The sequence below is a fragment of the Equus przewalskii genome, chromosome 24 (genome assembly GCF_037783145.1).
Source record: "Equus przewalskii isolate Varuska chromosome 24, EquPr2, whole genome shotgun sequence".
Classification (NCBI taxonomy): Eukaryota; Metazoa; Chordata; class Mammalia; order Perissodactyla; family Equidae; genus Equus; species Equus przewalskii.
In genome coordinates this window covers 20287920-20312402 of record NC_091854.1, presented here as the reverse complement: position 1 = coordinate 20312402, position 24483 = coordinate 20287920, and the positions used below count along the sequence as shown (strand labels likewise).

Sequence of the window (24483 nt, the reverse complement as noted above, 5' to 3'; positions counted from 1 at the left end):
GGAGGGCTGGTTCCTTTTAGTGGAGAAAGATGTTTAGAAACCAAAATCTGATGAGAGCCAGGTATGCTCAATCCTACTGGAGTTATCATTACTCTCAGGCCCGTTTTAGTGACAGAGTTAGGGAATTAATATATGTACATCATTTGTTTCTATATATGTGTACACACACATGCACACATTTATACCTCTATATCTATGTATGTATGTATCTATCACCATGAGTTCACAAAGATACCTACAACTTCAATCTAATAACACAGAGTCCATTTTAGTCTTCTGCTTTCCCATATCTGTAACTCCCTTATCTGCCAGTGAGACACCTGGCTCTCACTATACTTATTATTCGATCAGTTCTACATATGGAACCAATCCCTCAATTCTATCACTGCCACTATGCTGCGCCCCCTCACCCACCAATCCCCAGTCAACACGGGCATCCATTCTCATCTTGCCTGGGCTCCAACACCCTTGACTGAACCCACACCACTACACAGAAGCTCTCTTTACCCTGCCTGGGCTCTGAAACCCTGCTCTGGGCCACTGCCCCCATTCCTACCTTTAGCATGCCAGCCTACCCAAGTTCATCTCCTGAAAGTCAGCAATTCCTTCTCTGCCCAGTCCTTTAAGTAACTGTTTAAGTCTTTCACTGCCTGTACTCATATTCTACTGAAAATACTTAGAATGGCTTCTGTTGATAAAACCCTAATGGATATAGTCATTAGCCATTTACTTAAGCTTTCATGGAATGAACTATTTTTTATATTCAACTAAAATCTGCCTCCTTAGATTTAGGAAACAAATGAGGCCCAAGCACAATAAATAAATTCCTACCTGTTATATCTTCCTGTGGACGTGAAAATTTCTTTACTTTAGGCACGGGCACAAAAAAAAACCCCTAAATCTACACAGATGTGTGGGTGCGGTGGGCAGTCACAACATGGAAAGAAAGTACTGTTCATCTATTCTGTCTGCTCAATAACTTCTCCCCCTTTTAGTGAAAGAATCTTAGTTTTCTCTTACAGAATTATCCCTCCACCAATCTAGTCTCAGCAGGATTATAAATGAACATGCCTCTTAGGTACCAGACTCTACTAGGATTCTCTACTGGTAAGTCGGATCATAAATGAATAGGTGAGCTGTGTTACTGACAGCAGCACTTTAAGAGACACTTCTTAGTACCCAGATAAACGGAACTGTACTAGTCCTTCTCCATAAAACCTGGTTGCTCAGTTCTTCTTATTGATTCTGTGACCAGACTTCTTGTTGCTTGCAATCATGGAATGCTTTATAATATACTCACTCTGTGGAAACTGGGTATATTTATAAGTACAGAGGTCCCCAAAATAGTATTATATTTGACAAAGAGATGGAAGTGGAAGTAGAGAAGGTAGTCTGAGTAGATGCTTTCAGAAAAACACTAACTTGGGGCCGGCCCCGTGGCCGAGTGGTTAAGTTTGCGTGCTCTGCTTCGGTGGCCCAGGGTTTCGCTGGTTTGAATCCTGGGCGTGGACATGGCACCGCTCATCAAGCCATGCTGAGGCGGCGTCCCACATGCCACAACTAGAAGGACCCACAACTAAAACTACACAACTATGTACTGGGGGGCTTTGGGAGAAAAAGGAAAAATAAAATCTTCAAAAGAAAAACACTAACTTAAGGAAACTTATAATTCACCATTTCAATAAGGAGATTTCTTGCCAGTGCCAATCCATAAAACAAAATTTATTACGAATCCACGAAAACAAAGGCCCACAAGAGGAGAACTTAACTCACTAGAATCGTAGTGACCTGCCTGGGGACTCTGTTATGTACCCAGAACACATAAAATCTATTACATCTCTTTCACACATTCATTTCATTAACATAACATAGTTCTGCTAATTGTTAGTTCTTTATCTTTATCCTAGATCACATTTACAATCTGAAAAACATCACTTTTTTTACCCGAATAAAAATTTCCAATTCAGTTTTTCTTCTTTTTTCAATTTTCTCCGCCTCAATTTGGCAAGTGTGACAAATGTACAAATGGTTGACAGCTGGTCCTCCTCCATACCTAAAGCATGAAGAATTTAATAATTAGGACAATCCTGAAGAGGGCTGACGTCTCCAACTTTTGGTCAACGGCTACATCCCTAGTAGAGAATAAATCCTCCCAGGAAAATTCTCAGTCATATTTAAACTAATATAAAAATCAACTAATTGGGGCCAGCCCTGTGGCCAAGTGGTTAAAGTTCTGCATGCTCTGCCTCGGTGGCCTGGGTTCACAGGTTTGGATCCTGAGCACAGACCTACTCCACTCATCAGCCATGATGTGGCGGAGTCCCACATACAAAATAGAGGAAGACTGGAACAGATGTTAGCTCAGGGCTAATCTTCCTCAAGCAAAAAGAGGAAGACTGGCAACAGATGTTACCTCAGGGTGAATCTTCCTCACCAAAAAAAAAAAAATCAATCGAAGCACTTGATTTCATGGTTATCAAGGTCAATGACTTGATGAGTTTATTGATGAACCTGTTTTATCTATATTTCATCTTTAGCTTATAGCTACTTCTGCTATATAGTATGTTCAAAGCAACAACAACAAAGTAAAAGAAATGGCTTTTAAAAATTAGCATATGACAGGGGCCGGCCCTGTGGCATAGTTGTTAAGTTTGTGCACTCCACTTCAGCAGCCTGGGGTTCACAGGTTCGGATCCTGGGTGCAGACCTACACATTGCTCATCAAGCCATGCTGTGGTGGCAACCCACACACATAACAGAAGAGGATTGGCACAAGTGTTAGCTCAGGGTGAATCTTCCTCAAGCAAAAAGAGGATGACTGGCAACAGATGTTAGCTCAGGGTCAATCATCCTCACACACACACACACACACGAAAATTAGCATATAACATATAAATCTTAGTTACACACAGCCAAAGTCTTAAGTTTTAATGGTGAGGCTTCCCCTGGTCACTCAAGAATTCACAGAATGAATTATCTACAATATTTACCTAAGGAAAACATAATAAGGAAATTACGTGTGAAATGTTACAAAATAAAATTTTAAACACTAAAGTTTAAGAGTTAAACATCACACACACTTTTACAAATACAGGTATTCAGAACATAAAAATTAGAATTAATTATCTAGACAAGGACCACACTAGCTACAAAGTCTTCCTACTCACACTTCAGGGGGAACACATGACAGAACGAGGAGATATTCTCCAAGCTTATGGAGCAACATACAGCACAAGGAGCACATAGGCAATAATGCAATCCTCTTTTAATGAGTCTGACAAACTGATTTTCACAATATCATATTGTCTGATTTAAAGAACAAACCTGCTATATAGGTTATCCCAAATGTTCTGAGGCAGCATCAAAACCAGGTCTTCAATATAACTAGCTTTTCGTGGAGGAACACCTAAAAAAGTTTAGATGGGTCTGTCTCATTCTTAAATTCCTTTATATTACTTTTAAAGGTTAAACTCATTTTTTAACTAATTAATCATTTTTCAATCATTATTCTTAAAGCCCCCTCCCAAAAAGATTAAAAATTAAGTAAGTATAAGCAGTTTTTGGAGATTATGTTCCTAAAGATGAACATATTTCTTGAAATAGGGAAAAATCAGTTAACCAAGATCTTCAAGTATTTAACTCATGTAAATCTTTACCAAGCCTTGAGTGTGTATTGGGGGAAATCAGAGCTAAGTAAGAGACAATCTTTCCTTCATGGAGCTTATGAGCTGGAGAAGAAATGAAGCACTTATATAAGTAACTGCAATAAAGGGCAGGCACAGATAAACGCCATAAAAGATTTATGGGGAGACTCAGAACAGAAAGAGCCTTATGTTAGTAGTTCAAGTAGGGAAATAATGAGAGAAAAATTCACCTAGAGAACTATTTCAAGGTTGAGGTTTCTAAATCCAATACAGGATATTCCTACTATCTCTTGTGGTTTCACTGCAAAAATAATTAATTAACGAGAATATCGAGTCTTCAACCATGAAATTTAATCAAGGTGTCACACTAAGGTGTTATTATCATGGGAACAAAGGCTAACATAGCCAATCACAAGGTATTAAACTATACTTAGCAAATAACCATATGAGGTTTTTTGTTAAATTCCAAGTACATTTTCATACTTAGAAAAAGGGCCAGTTATTCACGTAGACAAAAGGGATAAGAGCCATGAATACAGTTGGTAGCTGAATGCCTCTTGGCTGAGAAAAATGAGTGTAACAGAAGTGCTCACCACATTGTAATTGGCTGTTTATCTACCTGTCTCTACTACCAAATCAGAGCTCTGAGAACAGAAATAGTGTCTTTGGTATTCTCTGGCTCTAGCACAGGGACTCAATAAATCTCTGCTCTACGAAGAAGCTATAAACTGCCTATAATTCGAAGAAAAAGCCAATTTCTGAAACCAAAGCAAATTAAACACATTTAAGCTGGACTGAAGACGGGGAAATGAAAAATAAGTGGAAGAGGAAAATTCTTGGCTCTTTCCTAATTTGTAAGTTATTTAATAGCCAAGTCCTACCATTATTTCCCATTAAAGAATTTCTTACCTCCATGAATACAGAGAAAATCATTATTTGAAATAGGTCCAGGTTCAGCAAAGGTCTTAAATTTATTTAGCCACTGTCGAGAAATATAAAACTGAAGGAGACTTGGTTCCATTATGTTCAACAAATTCGATATCCTTCGCCTCTCTTTTTGTGCCTCTTCACTGCTCTTCCTATTAGGGACAATAATTCATTAAATTCAATATGCATTTTACTCCATTAGACCAGTAAGTGCATTTTTCCTATTCCTTATTAGACTTAGCATACACATTAATACTGTGAATCTTATTAGGTCTTGGGAATTATTCAAGAGAAATATGCTTTGTATCACCCCCAACAACACTACACATCCCTAGAGGCAATACCGTACTTTTTTTTTTTTTTTTTTTTTGCTGTGGAAGATTCACTCTGAGTTACCATCTGTTGCAAATCTTTCTCTGTTTTGTATGTGGGCCACCACCATAGCATGGCCACTGACAGACAACTGGTGTAGGTCCATGCTCAGGGACCAAACCCGGACCGTTGAACCACAGTGCACCAAACTTAACCACTAGGCCACCGGGGCTGGCCCACATTACTGTATCTTAACTACTGGTATCCACATAACCACTAGAACACAGTAGGCATTCAAATATTTGTTAATAAGATCAATCTAAATAGCTAATCTTTTTTGCTCTTTCAGTAGCTAGCACTTGATCTTTTAAAAGATACTGAAAAATACTGAAGATTTATTTTTATAGTAATACTTTATTAGCTATTTTAGGAGAAAATTGGGTACTTAATTTCTACTGTCAGTGCCTGTTTTTTTATTAAAACCAATCTTTCTGAAACCAAATATATTCCTTTGCCCTTCAACTAAAAGAATTAACATTTTCTTAACAAAGGATCACTCTGCATGCAACCTTTCACTTTATTTTACTCGCATAATGAAATGAGAGCAAAATAATTTCTAATCTTTACTCAGCAATCAATTTTGAAAGTCTTCGAAGTCAATAATAACCCCAAAGTGAGATGTTCTCTCATATTTGTCAAAATAGCCTATCTGTGAGTTACTTCCTTACCTGTAGAAAAGAACATAAGCTTCAGCATTTTGTACAGTAGATTCGGAAACTTCAGTGACACTTTGATCATCAAATTCATACCAGAGGTTATTTAAATTGTTTCGGCAGTAGGCAATATAGTGTCCACCTGAATTTCAGTGGAAAAAATTTAAATCATTTCTGTAATACAACAGAAACACAAGAATGGAAAACAAAGTACTTTTTCCATGTGTGTGTGAGGAAGATTGGCCCTGAGCTAACTTCTGTTGCCAATCTTCCTCTTTTTACTTGATGAAGACTGTCGCTGAGCTAACATCTGTGCCAATCTTCCATTTTATGTGGGATGCCACCACAGTGTGGCTTGACAAGCACTGCTAGGTCCTCACCCAGGAGCCGAACCTGTGAACCCCGCGTCACTGAAGCAGAGAACACGAACTTAACCACTATGCCACCAGGCCGGCCCTGATAAAGTACTTTTTGTATCCCCAGTTCCTAGGGAAACTGAGATATAGCAAGAACTATGCTTCTATTTTTTTCCCAGTATGTAGTCTTACCACCACCACTTGAGGAAATGAAAATAAGGACATAAAATGTAATCTTAAAAAACCCAGGATAAAAATGGTCATGTTAAAGTCCTTATTATTTAACTTTATACAAAATATAATTTCCAGTATTTCAAAGTTAAGAGTAAACTTATTCAATTTACTAACATGTTTTTAATAATAAAAATAAAATAAAAATCCATCTTTACATTTTTTTCTTTTGTTGATCAGGTCTTATTTAAGAGATCAATTCAGATGTTTACTTTTTTTTAATCTAAGAACATACGTCAAACTGTATACGTACTACTTGCAGTTCCATGATGACAAATGACTGACAGAAGATCATAGGTAACAATTTGAGCTGGACTATCTTTAGCAAGAAATGGCTGAAGATCCAGACCTTCCAGTGGAAATGAAACATGGGTATTGATTTTGGTGGAAAACATCAGTTCATGTCTGAATCTTTTAAGATGAATGCATAAAATCTGAGAGAGAAAGGTAAGATTACTTAAAATTCTATTGTTTGATATCTTAGATGATTCAATGTATATATTTAACAGACTCTAAAGCGTCAAGGTTTAAACACTGTCCTGCAATTATGATAACCTGATTCCAGATATTAAAATGTGGAAAAGGTGAAACATGCTACTTCCTAAGTTCACAACTACTGGCTTCTCTAATTTTATCTGTCACCTGCAAGATCCTACAATGTCTGATTAAACTGTGTTCAACAGTTTTACTGTAAGTGCACTTACTTGGTACGTAACTCAGTATTTTAAAAATGGATAATCCTGATAGAGTATACATAGCAACTAGTCAAGAGAACCACTCCATTCTTCAACCATGCTGAAGAATTTACCACATTGTGTTACGTTAATGGTTTACGTTCCTACCACATAAAATAAACTGAATTATAATAAAGCTCATACCTCAGGAAACTTTTGTACTTTACAAAACTTTACTCCATTCCTCAACCTAAGGGGGAACAAGAGAAAACAATTTAAATAAACCCACTTCCCATATGAGTCTACAAAAACTGTAGTATTTTCAAATATACAGCAAAATCTTTTAGAAAATGCAGAGACAAAAGGTATCAGACAAAAAAATGCTCGCTACTGAATTATATGCTACCCATTTAAAAGTATATATGAATAAAACATTGCAGTACCTTGTAAAAACATTATTTCAACTAAGATAGCAGTCATAAACACTTAGGGAGTTGTGTAATTCTTTGATGAAAACTAATTTTTTTAAACAAATGTGCTACCATCCATGGCCTAGCCATGCCTTTATAATATCCAAATATCAAGTAAAACTGGGTAAAATAAAATCCCCATTTTATAGAATTGGTTGGTCAGGTCAATATATTATCACCTTTACTCTTAAATGTAGAAACAAATAACTTGAGATAAATAAAGGATGGTTAACAATTAATAATCAATATTAATATAAACGACAGATTTCTACTGTGGATTTCGGGTCACATGCAAGGTTCTCTTCCATCTTCACTATTATCTTTTTCCTTGCCAGCGTTGCTTTTCGAGGAAGGGTCCACCTCCAGGCCAACTCCCTCTTCAGCCAGCAGCTACAGGCTTCGAGGACAAACTGATGATGAATACTTTTCAATTCACTAGAGGTGTATTTCCTTCTACAAAGTACAAGGCAGTTTTTCATCCTTACAATATACCATTCCTTTTGGCCATGAAGACTACTAACAGCTGCAGGTCAACAGTTCCTTAGGGTTACTGCCAACAGCCAGAAGTTTGTATTATGAAGACTCTAGATCTTACTAGGAAGCTATTATTTTTTTTATTTCAGAGATTCAGAAAAATTTTCCAGTTTACTCTACTTCAAACATATTTGCCTTCAATTCTCCAATTACTTTTCTTTTCTAACTTACCACCAAGAAGCCTTTAAGGCTTTTAAAGCCTGAATTTATTACAAAATAGAAAAAGGCAGCTAGCTAGTAGTAGATATCATGAAACAAAATCAGACTTTTCTTAACTATCTTTCTATTCTGCCACCATACAGTAGGTAACATCAAAGTTGATATAACATTTCTGAATTTTACCCATTTTTGAAACTATGTACCTTTATAGTCACTTTCACTTCCTGAGTCTAGCCTATTAACATGGTAATCCAGAAGAGAATATTGCCTTATTTATGATGACAAAACCCATGTAATGAAAATGTATGTTATATATATCCTAGTGTATTTTTTATAACATATTTGGAAAATGATTTATGCAAAATTACATACTTTTTACATAAAAAGTTTTATTTGCTAGAAGTTGCTTACCAAAACTTATATACTTACTATATATCTCAAAACACACTTTCATATCTTAGATAAGCCTATTAAATATGTTAAATTTTTACTTCAAATTTGTTTTACAGAACAACCAGTCTCTTTTTCTTTTTTGTGAGGACGATTGGCCCTGAGCTAACATCTGTTGCAGGTCTTCCTCTTTTTGCTTGAGGAAGGCTGTCACTGAGCCAACATCTATGCCAATCGTCCTCTATTTTATGTGGGATGCCACCACAGCATGGTTTGATGAGCCATGGTAGGTCTGCGCCTGGGATCCACACCTGCGAACCCCAGGCTGCTGAAGCGGACTGCATGAACTCAACCACAACACCACCAGGCCAGCCTCATCAGTGTCTTTATTTTTATTAGGACAAATCTTACTGGTTTTTATTTTTCTAAATAAAGTGGAAAATTAACTCCACATGCCCAATCCAGGTAACCAAGAAAAATATCATTAAAACACAAAACACGCAATTAAAAGTATCGTCAATAACTTACTTTTTGCATTTTTCACAACTGTACATATTGTCACCTGAAAATAGAACAGATCTGGTCATTCCTCTCAAATTAAAAACAAGTTATTTTCTCTTGGCTCTGCAATTCTTTGAGTTTGCCACATGCTGACCCTGCAGCACAGTAACACAAGGCTCACATTTTTCAGTCTCTGCTCAACAGTCAGCTCAGGATGTTTATTTTGCCTAAAACAACCTTCACCTCTCTCTTTTCAACCTTGAAGGTCTATCTCAAATAACATCCTTTCCATCGACTAACTCAACAAAATTTACTGACAGCTAATTATACATCCAAGCAAAGTGCTGTACACACGAAAACAGTGAAGGATCTTAAATATTATGGAGGAACTCACAGAGTAGTCCAGATACAGAAATAAGTCTCTCATATTGCTTGAATTTTCCCTTCTTTGAATCCAGAGAAGTTTTTTCTTTTTTTTTTTTTTTTTAAGGACGATGGTCCCTGAGCTAACATCCATGCCAATCTTCCTCTACTTTGTATGTGGGATGCCACCACAGCATGGCTTGATGAGCAGTGTAGGTCCATGCCCAGGATCTAAACCTGTGAACCCCGGGCCACCAAGGCAGAGCACACCAACTTAACCACTATGTCACCAAGTCAGCCCCAATCCAGAGCAGTTTTAAGACTCTTCATATATCACATTGTCTTGTACTGTAGGAATTTGTATAAATTGTTTCAAGCTATGATTTGTGGTATTTATATTTATATTGCCATGGTAGATACTGGCACTGTGGCAATATGGGCAAGTACTATTTAAGCTGTCTTAAAACTTAGCTTTTATGAATACATTTTATATTTAGTCCCACAAGTATTCTAGATCATTCACAACAATTTAGCCATAAAATGAAAACTGTGTCATATTTCTTACCTTTTAGTTCATCTCTGGCGAAGAAGGCAGCAAGACAATCTTGCAAGGTTACTATTGGACCCCAAAACCAGCTAGGGACACATGAGACAACAAACCTGAAACATTATTGATAGAAAAAGAAAAGGAAGTGTTCTGCCAGTATAGCAGAAACAGCAGTTTTTAACAACCAATTAATACAAAGAAAATACACACATACCTCTTCACATATTCCATGAAAAAAGCGATCCACCCTTGTGGAGCATACGCTTCGCCACATGATCCTGCTTTGACTATAGAAGTGGGATGACTCGATGAGTGCAGCTTAGCAAGGTCTTCCTTGCCAGGAATTGGCAAGGACAGATCTTGAAAGGTCTCAAGGGTTACGGACACCTAAAATTGTTCAGTGTTTTAACAATGAGATGAAAATAATCCAACACAAACATTTATGAGGACAGATTTTAGACTGCAAAGACCAAAGCAAGTTATAATAAGCAAAAAACAAAAAAACTGCATCTATACAAATAACAATAGCAAAAACACTTGATCTGTACCAGGTGCTGTTCTCAATTGAATCTTCACATAAACCTTACGAGGTAACTACTAACGTTAGTTGAGGAGCCAGTGGCATAGAGAAGTACCTCGCATCCAGCCACTGTAGCTTTAGACCCAAACTCTTAAGCACAAATGCATTTATTTTTGGAAATGACCTCTCACGATAGTTTTTAAATAAAGACGTAAAACCTAGAATGCAATTTGGGGGGTGGGGGGAGACTGGCCCTGGGCCTGTTGCTAATCATCCTCTTTTTGCTTGAGGAAGATTGGCCCTGAGCTCATATCTGTGCTAACCTTCCTCTATTTTGTATGTGGGATGCTGCCTCAGCATGGCTTGATGAGTGGTGTCTAGGTCCACACCCAGGATCCAAACTGGTGAACCGCAGGCCACCGAAGTGGAGCACACCAACTTAACCACAACACCATGCGGCTGGCCCCCTAGCATGTAATTTTTAAATAGCTGAAAACATTTCAGGATAAATCCATTAAAATATTCGGAGGGGCTGGCCCTGTGGCCAAATGGTTGGGTTCCCGTGCTCTGCTTCGGTGGCCTGGGGTTTCACCAGTTCAGACCCTGAGTGAGGACCTAGTACTGCTCATAAGGCCATGCTGAAGTGGCATCCCACACAGCACAAACAGGAAGACTACAACTAGAACATAAACGTGTACTGGGGGGCTTCAGGGAGAAGGAGAAAAAAGGAAAGAAGATTGGCAACAGATGCTAGCTCAGGCACCAATCTTAAAAAATAAATAAACAAATAAATATTTGGTACCAAAATAACCTACATTAAAATGACTCTATTGAAACCCACTGGATTTGACTTAAGACTGTATCATCTTTATAGATTGAATTATTATAATCTATAGTAATCGAAAACTTACTTTGTGGGAGTTTATGTGAGAGATGTGATCTTATATTCATTAATTACATTCATTACTCCACTGAAGTAAAACTTGTTAAGGAAAGCTCAATGAAATTCAGGGATTTACAGGGTTTTTTTCTTTCTTTAAAGAACTCATGATGATTTTAATTTATCCTCTTGTGTACAAATCTGACACTATCTTTATTATCTGAGCCCCAATCTTAACATGGGAAAATATTTACAAGCCATAAACCAAACGTAGATGAGACATTCACAGCCCTGTGCCTCTGAACAGCAACAATTCCCCAGCTTACTAATTTCATCAGCCTTGGGAGAACATGTATGTTACCAATTCTTGTTGCTGAGCAACATATCACCTTTCTATATGGCCAGAGATGAAGAACTGAGTTAATTCTTCCTGCTAATGCATGCCTGTCCAATGATGAGTCAAAGAACCATGCTTAAAAAAGTAAGTTTCTATTACTGCCAAAAACCAAACACTACTCCTAGAATCAATTCAAAATGATGTAAACACAAGAAATACATGTATAATCATCAGTAGCAAGGAGAAGGAATTAAACTTTTCATACCATTTTGTCAGTTTTTTTTAAAAAAAGAACATTTGACAGACATTTCCTGTGTGTTATAATTCCCTCATACTCACCCTATCACAAGTCAGACACTGCACTGAACTAATGATTGTTCCATCAAATATGTCTGAAATGACACTTCGGTATTTCTTATGCTGTTTTTTTCTCTTTGGAGATGATGCAGATTGAGCTAGGATTGAAAAACAAGTGTAGAATATTTTTTAAAAAAATCAAAGTAGTTCCTTTAGTATTTTTCTCCGGAATCTTAACAGTAAAATTTACTATGCTGAAGAAATTTGTCAAAATACCATTGAAGGGCATTGCTTAAAAAAAAAAAGAAAGAGAAACCAAGATGAAATAGGAGGGGTTCAGTCGCCCCCATCTTGACTTCAATCTGAATAGTTTGCTTGTACTTGTTTGTTTTTGCTTCCAAGGAAGGCTTTATTGGAAGAAAGGATTCTATAATTAAGTATTGAGAGTTCTTTATATATTCTGGATACAAGTTCTTTGTCAGCTATGTGATTTACAAATATTTTCTCCCAATCTTATCTTTTCATTCTCTTAATACTGTCTTATGCCAAGAAAGCTTTTTAATTTTTCTCTTTTATGGATCATGCTTTAGATGTCTTTAAAGAACTCTTTGTCTAACACAAGGTTATGAAGACTTTCTCCTATGTTTTCTTCTAAGAGTTTTATAATACTGAACTCTCAAACATAGCTGATGGGTATGCAAAATGATATGGCCACTGTGGAAAATAATTTTATACAACATTAAGGATAAAACTAACATAAACCCAATAACCCCACTTCTGGTGTCTACTCTAGACAAATGAAAACTTATGTCCATACAAAACCCTGTACACATATGTTTACAGGAGCATTATTCATAACTGCCAAAAACTGAGAACAATTCAATGAATAAACAGTAGTATAGTCATACAATGAAATACTACTTAGTAATGAAAAGGAACTATTCAGACATGCAACGACATGACTATTTCAAAAGAATTACGCTAAGTGAAAGAAGCCTGTTTCAAAAGACTACCTACGGTACGATTGCCTTTATACAACATTCTGGAAAAGGTGAAACCATAGGAATGGAGAACAGATCAACAGAGCCAGGGCTTAGGGAGGAGCAGGGGGAGGGTCTGATCACAAAGGCCTAGTATGAGGAATTCTTCGGGGTGTTGAAATTGTTCTATATTCTATTTGGGTTGGTGGTAACAAGAATCTACGCATGTGTTAAAATTCAGGACTCTACACCAAAACAGTGACTTCTATTGTATGCGAATTTGTGCCACACACACAAAAATTTTAAATCATGTTTGTGTAAATTATGCTGTCAATTTTGAAGCACTGAATAATATTTCATAATCAACACTTTAAATTATCAAAGCAAAGGAACCTGAATAACTGAAACTTCTACCTTTTTTGTGTGTGGGTGCCAATCCTGGCCACAGATTGCCTGATTTAGGAGGGCTTGCTGATAAACGTGGATTAACACCTTCATTTGATGGGAGGGTCTGTGATGTAGACAGGTCATTCAAATGGACATCAGTAATATATTCTGCAATATTTAAAATTTGTATTAATACCTTAAATAGTAAAATTATTCCACGTGTCAAATAATGTTAATTAATTTAAAAGTTTCTTCACTTGAGATTTTGAACACCAATTCACATTAATAAATGTCGGGTGAAATATCTAACAGACAAAGTGCTTGCTCAGTGAAATAACAGTGGATTCTCCCCCAAGGAACTCAATTAATGTTCATAACACATGACTGTTGTCAGCAATTCAGGAAGTGAGCAGTGGAAACATAAAACCAAAGAGGATTTGTCCTAATTTACTATTTTTCAAAAAAGGATATTTAGGACAGTTTTTCAAAAGCTTTAAAACCATGAGGAAGAAAAAGAGATTATCCTCCCAAACTAACATAGCAATCAAAATCTAAGAAGAAATTAAGGCATCAAATAATCATAAATTATTTTATTCTTACTGTGACAAAAGGAAACACCTTTGTCAGGAAAGAAACTTTTTTGAAATTGAACTATGAATCAAGCAAATATAAGCTCCTGAGAGTTATCTTGATAGTTCGCTGTTGGATTCCTAGTATATAACACGTATTCCAGGGCAAGGTACTGTGCTCAATAAGTATTTGAGGGAAGAAAAGAGAACTGTTCATAAGAGACCCTGAAACAGAATGACTTCAGGGATTTTTCCAGATAATGCAAAATAAATGACTTTGATCACTTTCACATGGGCATTTCTCATTATCTCAACCATGACTAAAAGCAGACTGTATAATACTGCGGGGAGAGAGGGGAAGAGACTCACCCTAGGCCCTTCTGAAGGGAATAAAGTTAGGATGATCTAGGTCAGGGATGGGCAAATGCTTCCTATAAAGGACCAGATAGTAAACATTTTAGGTTTTATGTGCCATATATGGTCTTTGTCATGTTTTTTAATCAGGTCTGTAAAAAACGTAAAAGCTCAGATCCCTGATCTAGGTCATCAGTTATTGTGTGTAAGAACAAACCTGCTATGGAGCCACAAAGAACCAGTATATCCCTTAATCAGACTTTTGACAAGGAAGGGCTGGACAACAGTCTATGCTAAGTCTTTTAATACTGACATTTCATATTTATTGACCAAACGACTTCTAAACATATCTAAATTCTAACCCTAAGGTCAGCATAATCAAGGAGCCTAACACATTTTCCTGACTGGGAGGCATTTTGGCACTGTACACTGGTGAACCACACGTATTCCTGTGGTGAAGGAAATATCCTTTTCCTCAAGAAGGAATTTTCAATTCATTCAAATTCTTAAGTAAATTGTTTAGTAGTTCTCACTGTTTGGTAATTACAGAAGATAAACTTTCAATGCTACTGTCTGCCATTTTAAGATCAGAGAATTTGAACCTCTGCTGGTTTAATTTTATGTGCTTCGGAGAACCAATCCCACATTAAGCCAAGATAAGTTAACTCTGGAAGAAATAAACGCAAAGCAACGTAGCTCAGCTCTCTTTCATTTGGCCACTTTCTCTTTCTCAAAGGGAGACTGACTAATACTATGGAATAATCTATCATAACAGCGTTCATTATAGTTAATTAAACCCCTACACCAAAACATACACCAAATATTTCATAGCTGATGAGACTCCAAAGACAGCAATCTAAATCTAATAGTCTGGAGATTACAAAATTGCAATTTGGGTAATTTTGCTTTTTCCCAGGATCTCAGCAGAATCTGCTAAAAATGACAATAACTTAACAGTCAGATGCAAATGTTGCTAAACTCTACTAGTTATAAAGCCCCAACGTAACAACTATTTAATTACCTCTTTCTTTAAATAGTATGGTTGAACTATAATGTCATACACTACACACAAAATATTAAGCCAAAGCTATTAATCATTCTATTTCATCTTTATTAAGTTAAATGTAAACTGTAAATATTAACGTGTAAATTAGAAATTTCTGATTTTACGCACATGCCATGCTAATCTCCTCTGAAGATGGCGAAATTTTACAAATATAATCTTAAGTACAAATATAATACCTTGCATCCACTGTCTACAAATGAAAATATCATTTTCTAATTATTAAATTGTCACCTGAAGCTCTGCCGAGTATTTGCACTTTGACAGTTTCCTGGTTGTTCAAGTCGACTGTTTCAGACACACAGTCTCTATCTTTATCTAATTCTCCTTCAGAATTTACTTTATTCATCTTATTGCACATCTTCTCTTTTTGCCAGTCTTTTGACATTTCTGAATTGTTCTCATCATCCTGAATTAACATTGTTGTTTCATTGTTATCTTCAGAAAAGCCTCTAGAGCCATTTTCGTTCTCTGCTTTATCACTGCTGCCACACGATTCACAAGACTGAAAATCGACATCTGATTGGCTCTTGTCCTCCTCCATGGTCTCCTCAGTGGTTAGAGTTCGAGGATCTTCCTCTACTTCCATAACCTGTTCTTTCAGTTCTTCATGAAGCAGATCCATTAAACAGCGAAGGAATTCTTGAGCATCCTAATATACAAGCAACATAGATAGTACCACTTCATTAAAAATGTGTATGTAGAAACTCAAGTAAAAATATACAAAATGTAGTTACCAACTAATTTCTAAATGTGTAGCATTACACTGAGGAAACAGACTGTAGAACATGAAGCCTTAGAGGGATGGGAAGCACTAAGTTCGAAAGAGCTATGTAAATACAACAAAAGTAATGAAAAAACTGAAGATATTTGGAGGCCAGCTTTTAGTACTGCTGCTATTTTAAAAAACTGGAGGAGTAAGGCATAAAGAAAACATGGATTTGCCTCATGTGACAACTAGTATTCAGAAATGTCCTAAATTCAAATATTTTATAAGTTTGGCTTAAAATCAAAGCCATATCCAATCTTCTACTATAACTCAAAGAAAAACCCTTGATCAACCTGGAATGCTTACTGGAAATACAAATTCGTAGGCCCTAACTCACGTCTACAAAACCAGTCTCTACTGGGTATTATTCAGTGATTTGGGAATTTGCACTGGAAAAATTAACAGGGTATAGGCATTGTTTTGAAAAAGAAAAATATGTGAGGGTCAGGTATTAATATTGAAAGATACTACATAAAGCTACAATAATTGAAACTGTCATTGGTACTAATTCAAAAAAACACAGGTCAATGAAACAGATTAGAAAGCCCAGAAACAGACCCTATTATATATTATCATAAACATATTAGGAGTAATTTTAAAAATCAGAGAAGAAAATTCTTAACTTTGTACTTTGGTACAATTTGTGAAAAATGAAATTTGAATTATAGTGCAATATGAAATGAATTACAGATGCAGTGAAGAATTAAATGTTTTAAAAATTAAAGCATAATATATAGAAAACATAGGTGAAAATTTATCTCTGGATGTGGAACTTTCCAAAACTAAAAGCACTAGAAGAACTATATTGACATATTTACCCACCTTAAAATTTAAAAGTTTCTAGAAAAATACAAAATTAAGAGAAGGGTAAAAAATATAAGCAAAAAATATGATAAAGGGTTATCATTCTTGGTAAATAAAGACACAACCAGTGATGACCCCCAAAAATAAGTGGACAAACAAAATATATTTATAAAGGAAGAAATACAAATGACTACATAACAGCACAATGCACAATAGCATTCTGCAAATTTATTAAAGATTAATATTATGAATGAAAAGCAATGAAGACTTACCTGCTGAGAATACCCCCGAAATGTTGGATTTACAGTTTTAATTCCTTGAAACAGATTAGTAGGGACAACAGATCCTGGCCTGAGGAAGAAAACACTTTTAATGAGAAATTTGTGATTTTTAGTTCTTATTTTAGAAATTAGCAATCAAGAAAGTATTTGTGGTTCAAAATATCACTCAAAATTGCCCAGTATTATGTTTCAATGGCTCCTCAGAACAGCTTATTACTGGTGTTTAAGCTATAATTTTTTGCTTTCCTCCCTGATGAAATGATTATGCTCTAAGGAATTTTTCAAAAATACTTCTAATTACTTAATTACTAAAAATAAAACTTTAAATACTTAAAATTTCTGGGACAATTAACGTAAGTACACATAGAACACTATCTAAATAAAAATTTTAAAACCAGCCATCAAATACTCATGAAAACAAAAATGAAAAGCAAACCAAATGTATGAGACATCACCACTTGGAATTCTGTACTACGACACTTCAGAAGTGTGGTAAACTTCCAGGAATATTAAGTTTAAAGCACAATTTCAGGGTAAAGAAGCTTAAACATAGCAATTAAGGGCTATGCAGAAGGGAACTTAGAAACATCAGAGCCTGTGGCAGTGCTGGATAAGACCCAACAGGGACACATGAGGATGGAAAACTCAGGCTCTTTAATGTTACACGTGTGAATGCCATTTTTCCTTCACGTCCCCAAAGAACTCACTAAAACCATCCTCTTTTCATAGCACAGTGAAAGGACAGTAGTAACACATTTTTGTTTAACTTAAGAAATACCCTTAGTAGGGAGCCAAATATCTCAAAGAAAACTGAGGCACTTACGAATATAAGAATGCTACAACATGAAAAACTACTTTAATTTTTACATTAGAAATCATTAAGATCTCAAAAGTCTTACATAAAAGGTTAAAAAAAAAAAAGACAGCTTTGGTGATTGTTTTCTTAGGCGTGAGGCTGGGTGGTTATTAGGAACCATTAAAAAGGACAAATGGTAAAAGCAGTTTTCTGAATAGTTTCAAAACAAAATTAGTAAAATATTCAGCAAACAATTATTCTACTAACACTACACTTTAGAGCAAATAAACCTAAGCAGAAAAATGAACTTTTGTAAAGGCCTGATTTTAACATTGTGAGAATGCCTTCTTCTGCATTAAATCTCAACAGTTTCAGCGAGCACAGCTTTGGCAGTTCAACATTCTCTCTCCAGTCCTGACACTTCATCTGGATGTTCAGTTTGAAAGTAGCTGCTCCAAACCGAACTCATCTCAAATCCGTCTCACTTCTACGTTTTTCAGCTCTATAAATGGACCTGCATCCTTTTAATACTTATGATCCATTTAAATATATAATAAAGAGAACAAATATATTAAGTACATACCTGCTTTTATGCCACAGTTCTGTCATCAGTTTGAGATAACTTTTACAAATGGCTGGTTTCTTGTCTGTCCGAGCTAGTCCTCCACAATCCAGAAAAAACTGTGTCAAAGGTGGGCTAATTTTAAAAAGAAAAAAATGTTACAGTGGAATCAAAGCTTAATACTGATTGACTTCCACTCCTGAAATGAACTGACAGCACACAGAGCCCTGTATTGATTATTTCTTTGCTCCCTTTTACAGCTTCATATTCATTCCTTCATATTTGCTCAACCCATTCAAATCAGATCTGACCCCACCATATCGGAGTCCTCAGTGCTGCCAGATCCAGTTAACACCTTTCAGTTACCTCTCAGTAGCATTGGTCATGGGTGACTTACTCCCTTCTTTTTTTTTTGAGGAAGATTAGCCCTGAGCTAACTGCTGCCAATTCTCCTCTTTTTGCTGAGGAAGACTGACCCTGAGCCATCATCCGTGCCCATCTTCCTCTACTTTCTATGTGGGACGCCTACCACAACATGGCTTGCAAAGCGATGCCATGTCCACACCTAGGACCCGAACCAGTGAACCCCAGGCCATCAAACCAGAATGTGTGCACTTAACCGCTGTGCCACCGGGCCAGCCCCACTCCCTCATTTTTAAGCAACCCTTCTCTTGACCAATGTAATGCACTTTTCTACTGTTCTTTACCTCGCTGGCAACTCCTTTCCCTCTTTATTGTTTTTTCTGCTCTTGCCACATTTCTAAATATCAGGGTTCCCAGAACTTAATCCTATGACTTTTCCTCTCTTCCTTATATACTCTTCTCCCTGGGTGAACTTATATTTTCACGCATATGCCAAGGACAGTCAAACTTATAAAAGTCAACCATCTCATCTAAACTCCAGATTTACATCAAATGCCCAAACTGATGGCTGTCATGGGCGTCTCAAACTTAATATGCTCAAAATTCAACTTTCAAGTGAATCTGCTCTTCCTCCAAGCTTTTACATCCCAGTAAGTGGCACTGTTATCCATCCAGTGGCTCAAGTTAGCCATTTATAAGGCAAAGTAGTCTTTTATGAGCTTGATTAGCTTGAAGGAACCTCCATGAATCTATTCGGTTATTGGAAATAGACTGGACAAAGGACCAAATCCTGACCTGCAAGAAAGTGGCTATCCTAAAAAGGATTCCAGACAAGTGGAAACCACAAGAGAGTATGGGGTAGCTATGCGTATATTGGACAAAATGGACATTAATTCAAAAGTTGTAACAAGAGATAAAGAAGGTCACTATATATTCATACAGGGGTCAATTCCTCAAGAAGATAACATTTGTAAGTGGTTACACACCCAACATAGGAACACCTAAATTTATAAAGCAAACATCAACAGATCGGAAGGGAGAAATAGACAGCAATACAGTAATAGTAAGGGACTTCAATGCCCCATTTTCAACAATGGATAGATCATCCAGACAGAAGATCAATGAGGAAACATCGGACTTAGACTACACATTAGACCAGATGAACCTAAGAGATACATACTGAGCAGGCCATCCTGCCCCTACCTACTCTGGAGGAGTATGATTTAAAAAAAAGAAAATCTGGATGCTTTATTAGAGACTTTCCACCTACAAAAAATATAAAATATTTTCATAGGATCTCTGAACTAAAAGTAATTTGAGGAATTAATTAGCTTAAGCTCCTCATTTTCTAGATGTGAAAAAACAAATAACCTGCTCAAAGCCATACAACTACCTAGAGTCTAAGCCAGGATCAGCAGTCTAACTACAGGCCTGGATAGAGTAATTCCATTAGGGCAACAAGGGATCGTGTCCAAACCCAGTTTCTTGCCTACTCTACCTTGAGAGTTACTCAAAAAGAGGAAATAACTTTTTCAGAAATATTGACATATTTAGTTTTAGTTAATCCACATAATTTTCTAAATGGGGCCATTTCAGAAAGTCACGGTTGGGGGGGACAAAATTATGTATTGAGGGGGACGAGGGAAGAAATATAACCAGGGATTCATGGCATCCTGTTGGCTAAGGGAAATGAACAGAACTGTTAACTTTCCCCCATATCACTACTAATGCGTATTGTTTTCTCCTCTCACTCCTCCTTTTTTTTGAGGGGGGGGTGGTGTATTACAGCAGCATGGTTTTTTGCTCAGAGTGACTTTAAAAAACTATACAAACAAAACTAATTTCAAAACAAAACAAAAATAATTTCTTTACTTACCAATTAGAAAGAGCCTGCAAAGCTGCATTCATATAACAAGTATTTCCAATATTCTTCAAACCTGTAAGACCTATTAAGAAAAATTATAAATTATGTCATCATTCCATAATGCAGTACCTCGATTTTATGCGTGTTTACTGAACACATAACTATGTATGGTAGTTATTATGGTTCCCAAACTATGTTAAGGAAATACAAAATACATTATGGAAATACAAAATAGCAACCTGAACAACCCAGAGAGGTCAGACTTATACAAAAGTGTTAATTTTCAAAAAATTATTTAAATATACATGAAAAGATTAAAATTCCCATATATTAATTACAAAACAGAAAATTTGCACTAAACTATACACAGATAGTTTATACCAAGAACTGTGGGCTTTGGTAAAGTGATGCCAGAGAAACCAAGCCTCACTGGAGGTTGTCAGTTTGCTTTTCTTGCGAATACAATTTTACTAGGCCAAATTTCAGAATTCTTTCTTTTTTGTAACTATCATCTGTAGAGTCCCTCACACCTCTAGGTGAAACATCACACAGACTAAAAGAATGGGCAGTGCCATACAAACAAGTGTTACACTTGAGAGAATCATCTTACCTCTTGCCTTAAGTTCATCTTCTTCTTCCACTTCTATGTCCAGATCATCAAATACAGCAACCAGAGGAGTTTTTAATGTTGTGTTACTAGGTATTTTAAAATCCTTGATAACAAAAAAGAGCAGACTTGAACAAATCCTTAGGTTAAAAGAAATTTTTAATTTTATCTCATGTCACACCTATACTCTAAAAATTAAGATACTATTTTAATAGAACTCTAAGTAGGAATTCATGGTATTACCAATTAGAATAAAACTTACATTTATATTTGGAAAGTAATAAGGATCTACACTAGCTAATAGCATGTCACCGTACCTTTACTAACATAGGTACTTGAATAACAAAGCCACTGTGACTTTTGCGAATTTAAACACAATTAACTCCAATTCAGTGAGATCACATTACTTCTAAAAAGACCTAAGTGCACATACCCTACATTGCCTTTTCAGACTTTTCTAACCTGTAGACTTCCACAATCCCTCCTGACACTTGTTACTACACTTATTTTGCATCCTTTTGTGGATATGAAATAGTTCACTTGTTTTAAACAGTAATAGAATATTCCAATATTAATTCCTGAGAATCATTCAAAATCTTACCTCCCAGAAAAAACTTTTATTTGAAAAATTTTATTAATGACATTTGATAGTTTCCAATATTGTTATTTTATAATTAATGCTCTGATGAACTGGGTTTAAACAGCCTATAAATTTTATACCTCTAAAGAAATTTGTACAAATAAGTTTTCTTCTTCTGAGTAATTTCTTCAACAACAGGATCATGAAGAAGTTCCATGAAAGTAAATTCATGCCTTTTATGTATGATAAATATAACTCACCAGAGAATTATTTACAAGCCATCAGAAAAGTATCAGTATATTTATTCAACCAGATTCAACATGCATTAAGTGTTTGCAATCTTGGGGCCAGACCCATGGCCAAGTGGTTAAGTTTAAACACTGACTTGGTTGGCCTGTTGTTTGCCAGTTCAGATCCTGGGCCCGGACCTACACACCGCTCATCAAGCCATGCTGTGGCGGCATCCCGCATAGAAGAACTACAATGACTTACAACTAGGATATACAACTATGTACTTGGGCTTTGGGGAGGAAAAAAAAAAAGAGGAAGATAGGCAACAGACGTTAGCTAAAATGTTACTGAGAACCTGGATGATTACTTGTTTTTTTTAATAAAAAGTTTGCAATCTTAATCTATTCTGGCAGAAATGGCAACAGACAGCTGTTTTAACTTACTTTTGTTTAGTCAGTGATGATTATTTTCTCATGTGTTTTTATTTGTATTTCTTCTTTGTGAACTATCTGTGCTGCTTTTTTTTTTTTTTTTTTTTTTTTTGAGGAAGATTAGCCCTGAGCTAACTGCTGCCAATCCTCCTCTTTTTGCTGAGGAAGTCTGGTCCTGAGCTAACATTCATGCCCATCTTCCTCTACTTTGTATGTGGGACGCCTGCCATAGCATGACTTGCCAAGCGGTGCCATGTCTGCACCCAGGATCCGAACCAGCGAACCCTGGGCTGCCGAAGCAGAAATGTGTGCACTTAACCACTGCACCACCACTGGGCTGGTCCCTGTGCTTATTCTTAACCACCTTTTAAGTGCTGTCCTTATAAACTGTTATCAGTTCCTAATGTGATTCAACTCTTAGTTATCACATTTTTGTTAATGATGGAAAATGGCTCAGGAAAACTTATTTTCAAACTACTAGAACATTCAAAAAGACAAAAAATACATTTCTGAATGATAAATAGCTAACAGTGGGACAAACAGTAGTGGTGGTGATTTATTAGCTAGAACCACTCAACTGTGAAACTAAAAGTGCAGCAAGTATACCTTGTCTAAAATGTACTCGCTTTAAGTTATATAATGTGCAAGGCAAGCAAATTTATTATCACCAATGTCTACCATTAGAAAGTGATTCAGGGGCCGGCCTGCTGGCCGAGTGGTTAAGTTCTCGCGCTCCACTTCGGCGGCCCGGGGTTTCGCCAGTTTGGATCCTGCACTCGGACATGGTACTGCTCATCAAGCCATGCTGAGGTGGCATCCCACATGCCCCAACTAGAAGGATCCACAACTAAAAATATACAACTATGTACCGGGAGGCTTTGGGGAGAAAAAGGAAAAATAAAATCTTTAAAAAAAAATTTAAAAATTTAAAAAAAGCGATTCAATGATAAAATAGAAAAATCTAAGAGAGCTGGTATCAAGGAACATAAGCGTAGAAATACAATGCAATTTCTGTAACACACATGAGGAAAAAAGTCACTAACGTATTAATCAAACCATACACAGCAAATGATAATTAGCATAAGTTAGAAGCCAATGAATTATTCTAATTTTTCATTTCTCTTTTCCTATTTTTATACGACTGGAAAATTCTCAAACTAACTGATCAGTCTTTCCAAGCCTACACATATTTTGCAACCAAAGACTGATGCTAAGCTTTAATATATTCTATCTGGTTTTCAACAAATCAGTAAAATGTTCACAGTCATGCAAATGGGAGCGGAGAGAGGAGGGAAATGAGAGAAAGCAAGCTGAATTATTATTTGTTATTCCTTATCAAAGAAGGCCTACCACCTCTCCTAGAATCAGATTTGCTAGGAAAAAAAACATTATTTAAAACAGGTTTTTTTTTACTTTTAAAAACACATCAGGTGTTTTCCGTCTTCAAACAGGTGGGCTTCAATCTCACCTTAACCCATCATTCTACAAAAGAATAAAGGGCAGCCTAAGTGTTTCACTTGAGGAAAAAGGGCACATTACAGAAATTTTTAAAGTAAAGTTAGGTAGGGTTCTTTTAAATTTCAACTACATAACGAATTCTAAAATTATTACCTGAAAATATGTGATATTTTAATTAAATGAATTTAGATTATTACCTGGATGCTGTTATCTTGTGTTTGGTGAAGCGGTCTTACATGAGGCAATGAAGGCTGAGTTCCTAATTTCCTATCCAAAAATACTTCTTTGCTGCAAGCATAACACCATACTCGAAGAGTGGTAAGGTTCACAGTTAGATAATGCTTGGTCTCCTGTATAATTTCACAGGGGAGGGAGACGAGGAACCAAAATTAGATATAGTTGAAAACACTTCAAAAGATCATTGAAGATAAACTGCATGTCTTTGATGAATAACAATATACTCAAGAGAATAAACTGGGGCACCAAAAAAATGGTTTTCAGATAAACTGCTAAACTATAGTGAGTAGTA

At 36.2% G+C, this 24483-nt stretch overlaps 1 protein-coding gene across 10 annotated transcripts in view; it reads right to left on the bottom strand.

Annotated features, from left to right (window-relative positions):
• The window catches only part of USP33 (ubiquitin specific peptidase 33), a 53660-nt gene that overhangs the window by 9551 nt on the left and 19626 nt on the right, over positions 1-24483 (bottom strand). For 4 of the 10 annotated variants that reach the window (XM_070592005.1, XM_070592002.1, XM_070592003.1 and 1 more), the window contains 17 exons: positions 24152-24304; positions 21258-21360; positions 20660-20729; positions 18442-18555; positions 17054-17132; positions 15443-15860; positions 13250-13390; positions 11898-12013; positions 10036-10208; positions 9840-9934; positions 8939-8972; positions 7062-7107; positions 6437-6617; positions 5612-5738; positions 4554-4723; positions 3325-3406; positions 1945-2053 (listed from right to left, as the gene is read on the bottom strand). In XM_070592005.1, the coding sequence (XP_070448106.1) occupies positions 1945-2053; positions 3325-3406; positions 4554-4723; positions 5612-5738; positions 6437-6617; positions 7062-7107; positions 8939-8972; positions 9840-9934; positions 10036-10208; positions 11898-12013; positions 13250-13390; positions 15443-15860; positions 17054-17132; positions 18442-18555; positions 20660-20729; positions 21258-21360; positions 24152-24304 (2211 nt within the window). The remainder of the gene's footprint in view (positions 1-1944; positions 2054-3324; positions 3407-4553; positions 4724-5611; positions 5739-6436; positions 6618-7061; positions 7108-8938; positions 8973-9839; positions 9935-10035; positions 10209-11897; positions 12014-13249; positions 13391-15442; positions 15861-17053; positions 17133-18441; positions 18556-20659; positions 20730-21257; positions 21361-24151; positions 24305-24483) is intronic. The other 6 variants (XM_070592007.1, XM_070592004.1, XM_070592012.1 and 3 more) reach the window with 3 other exon arrangements.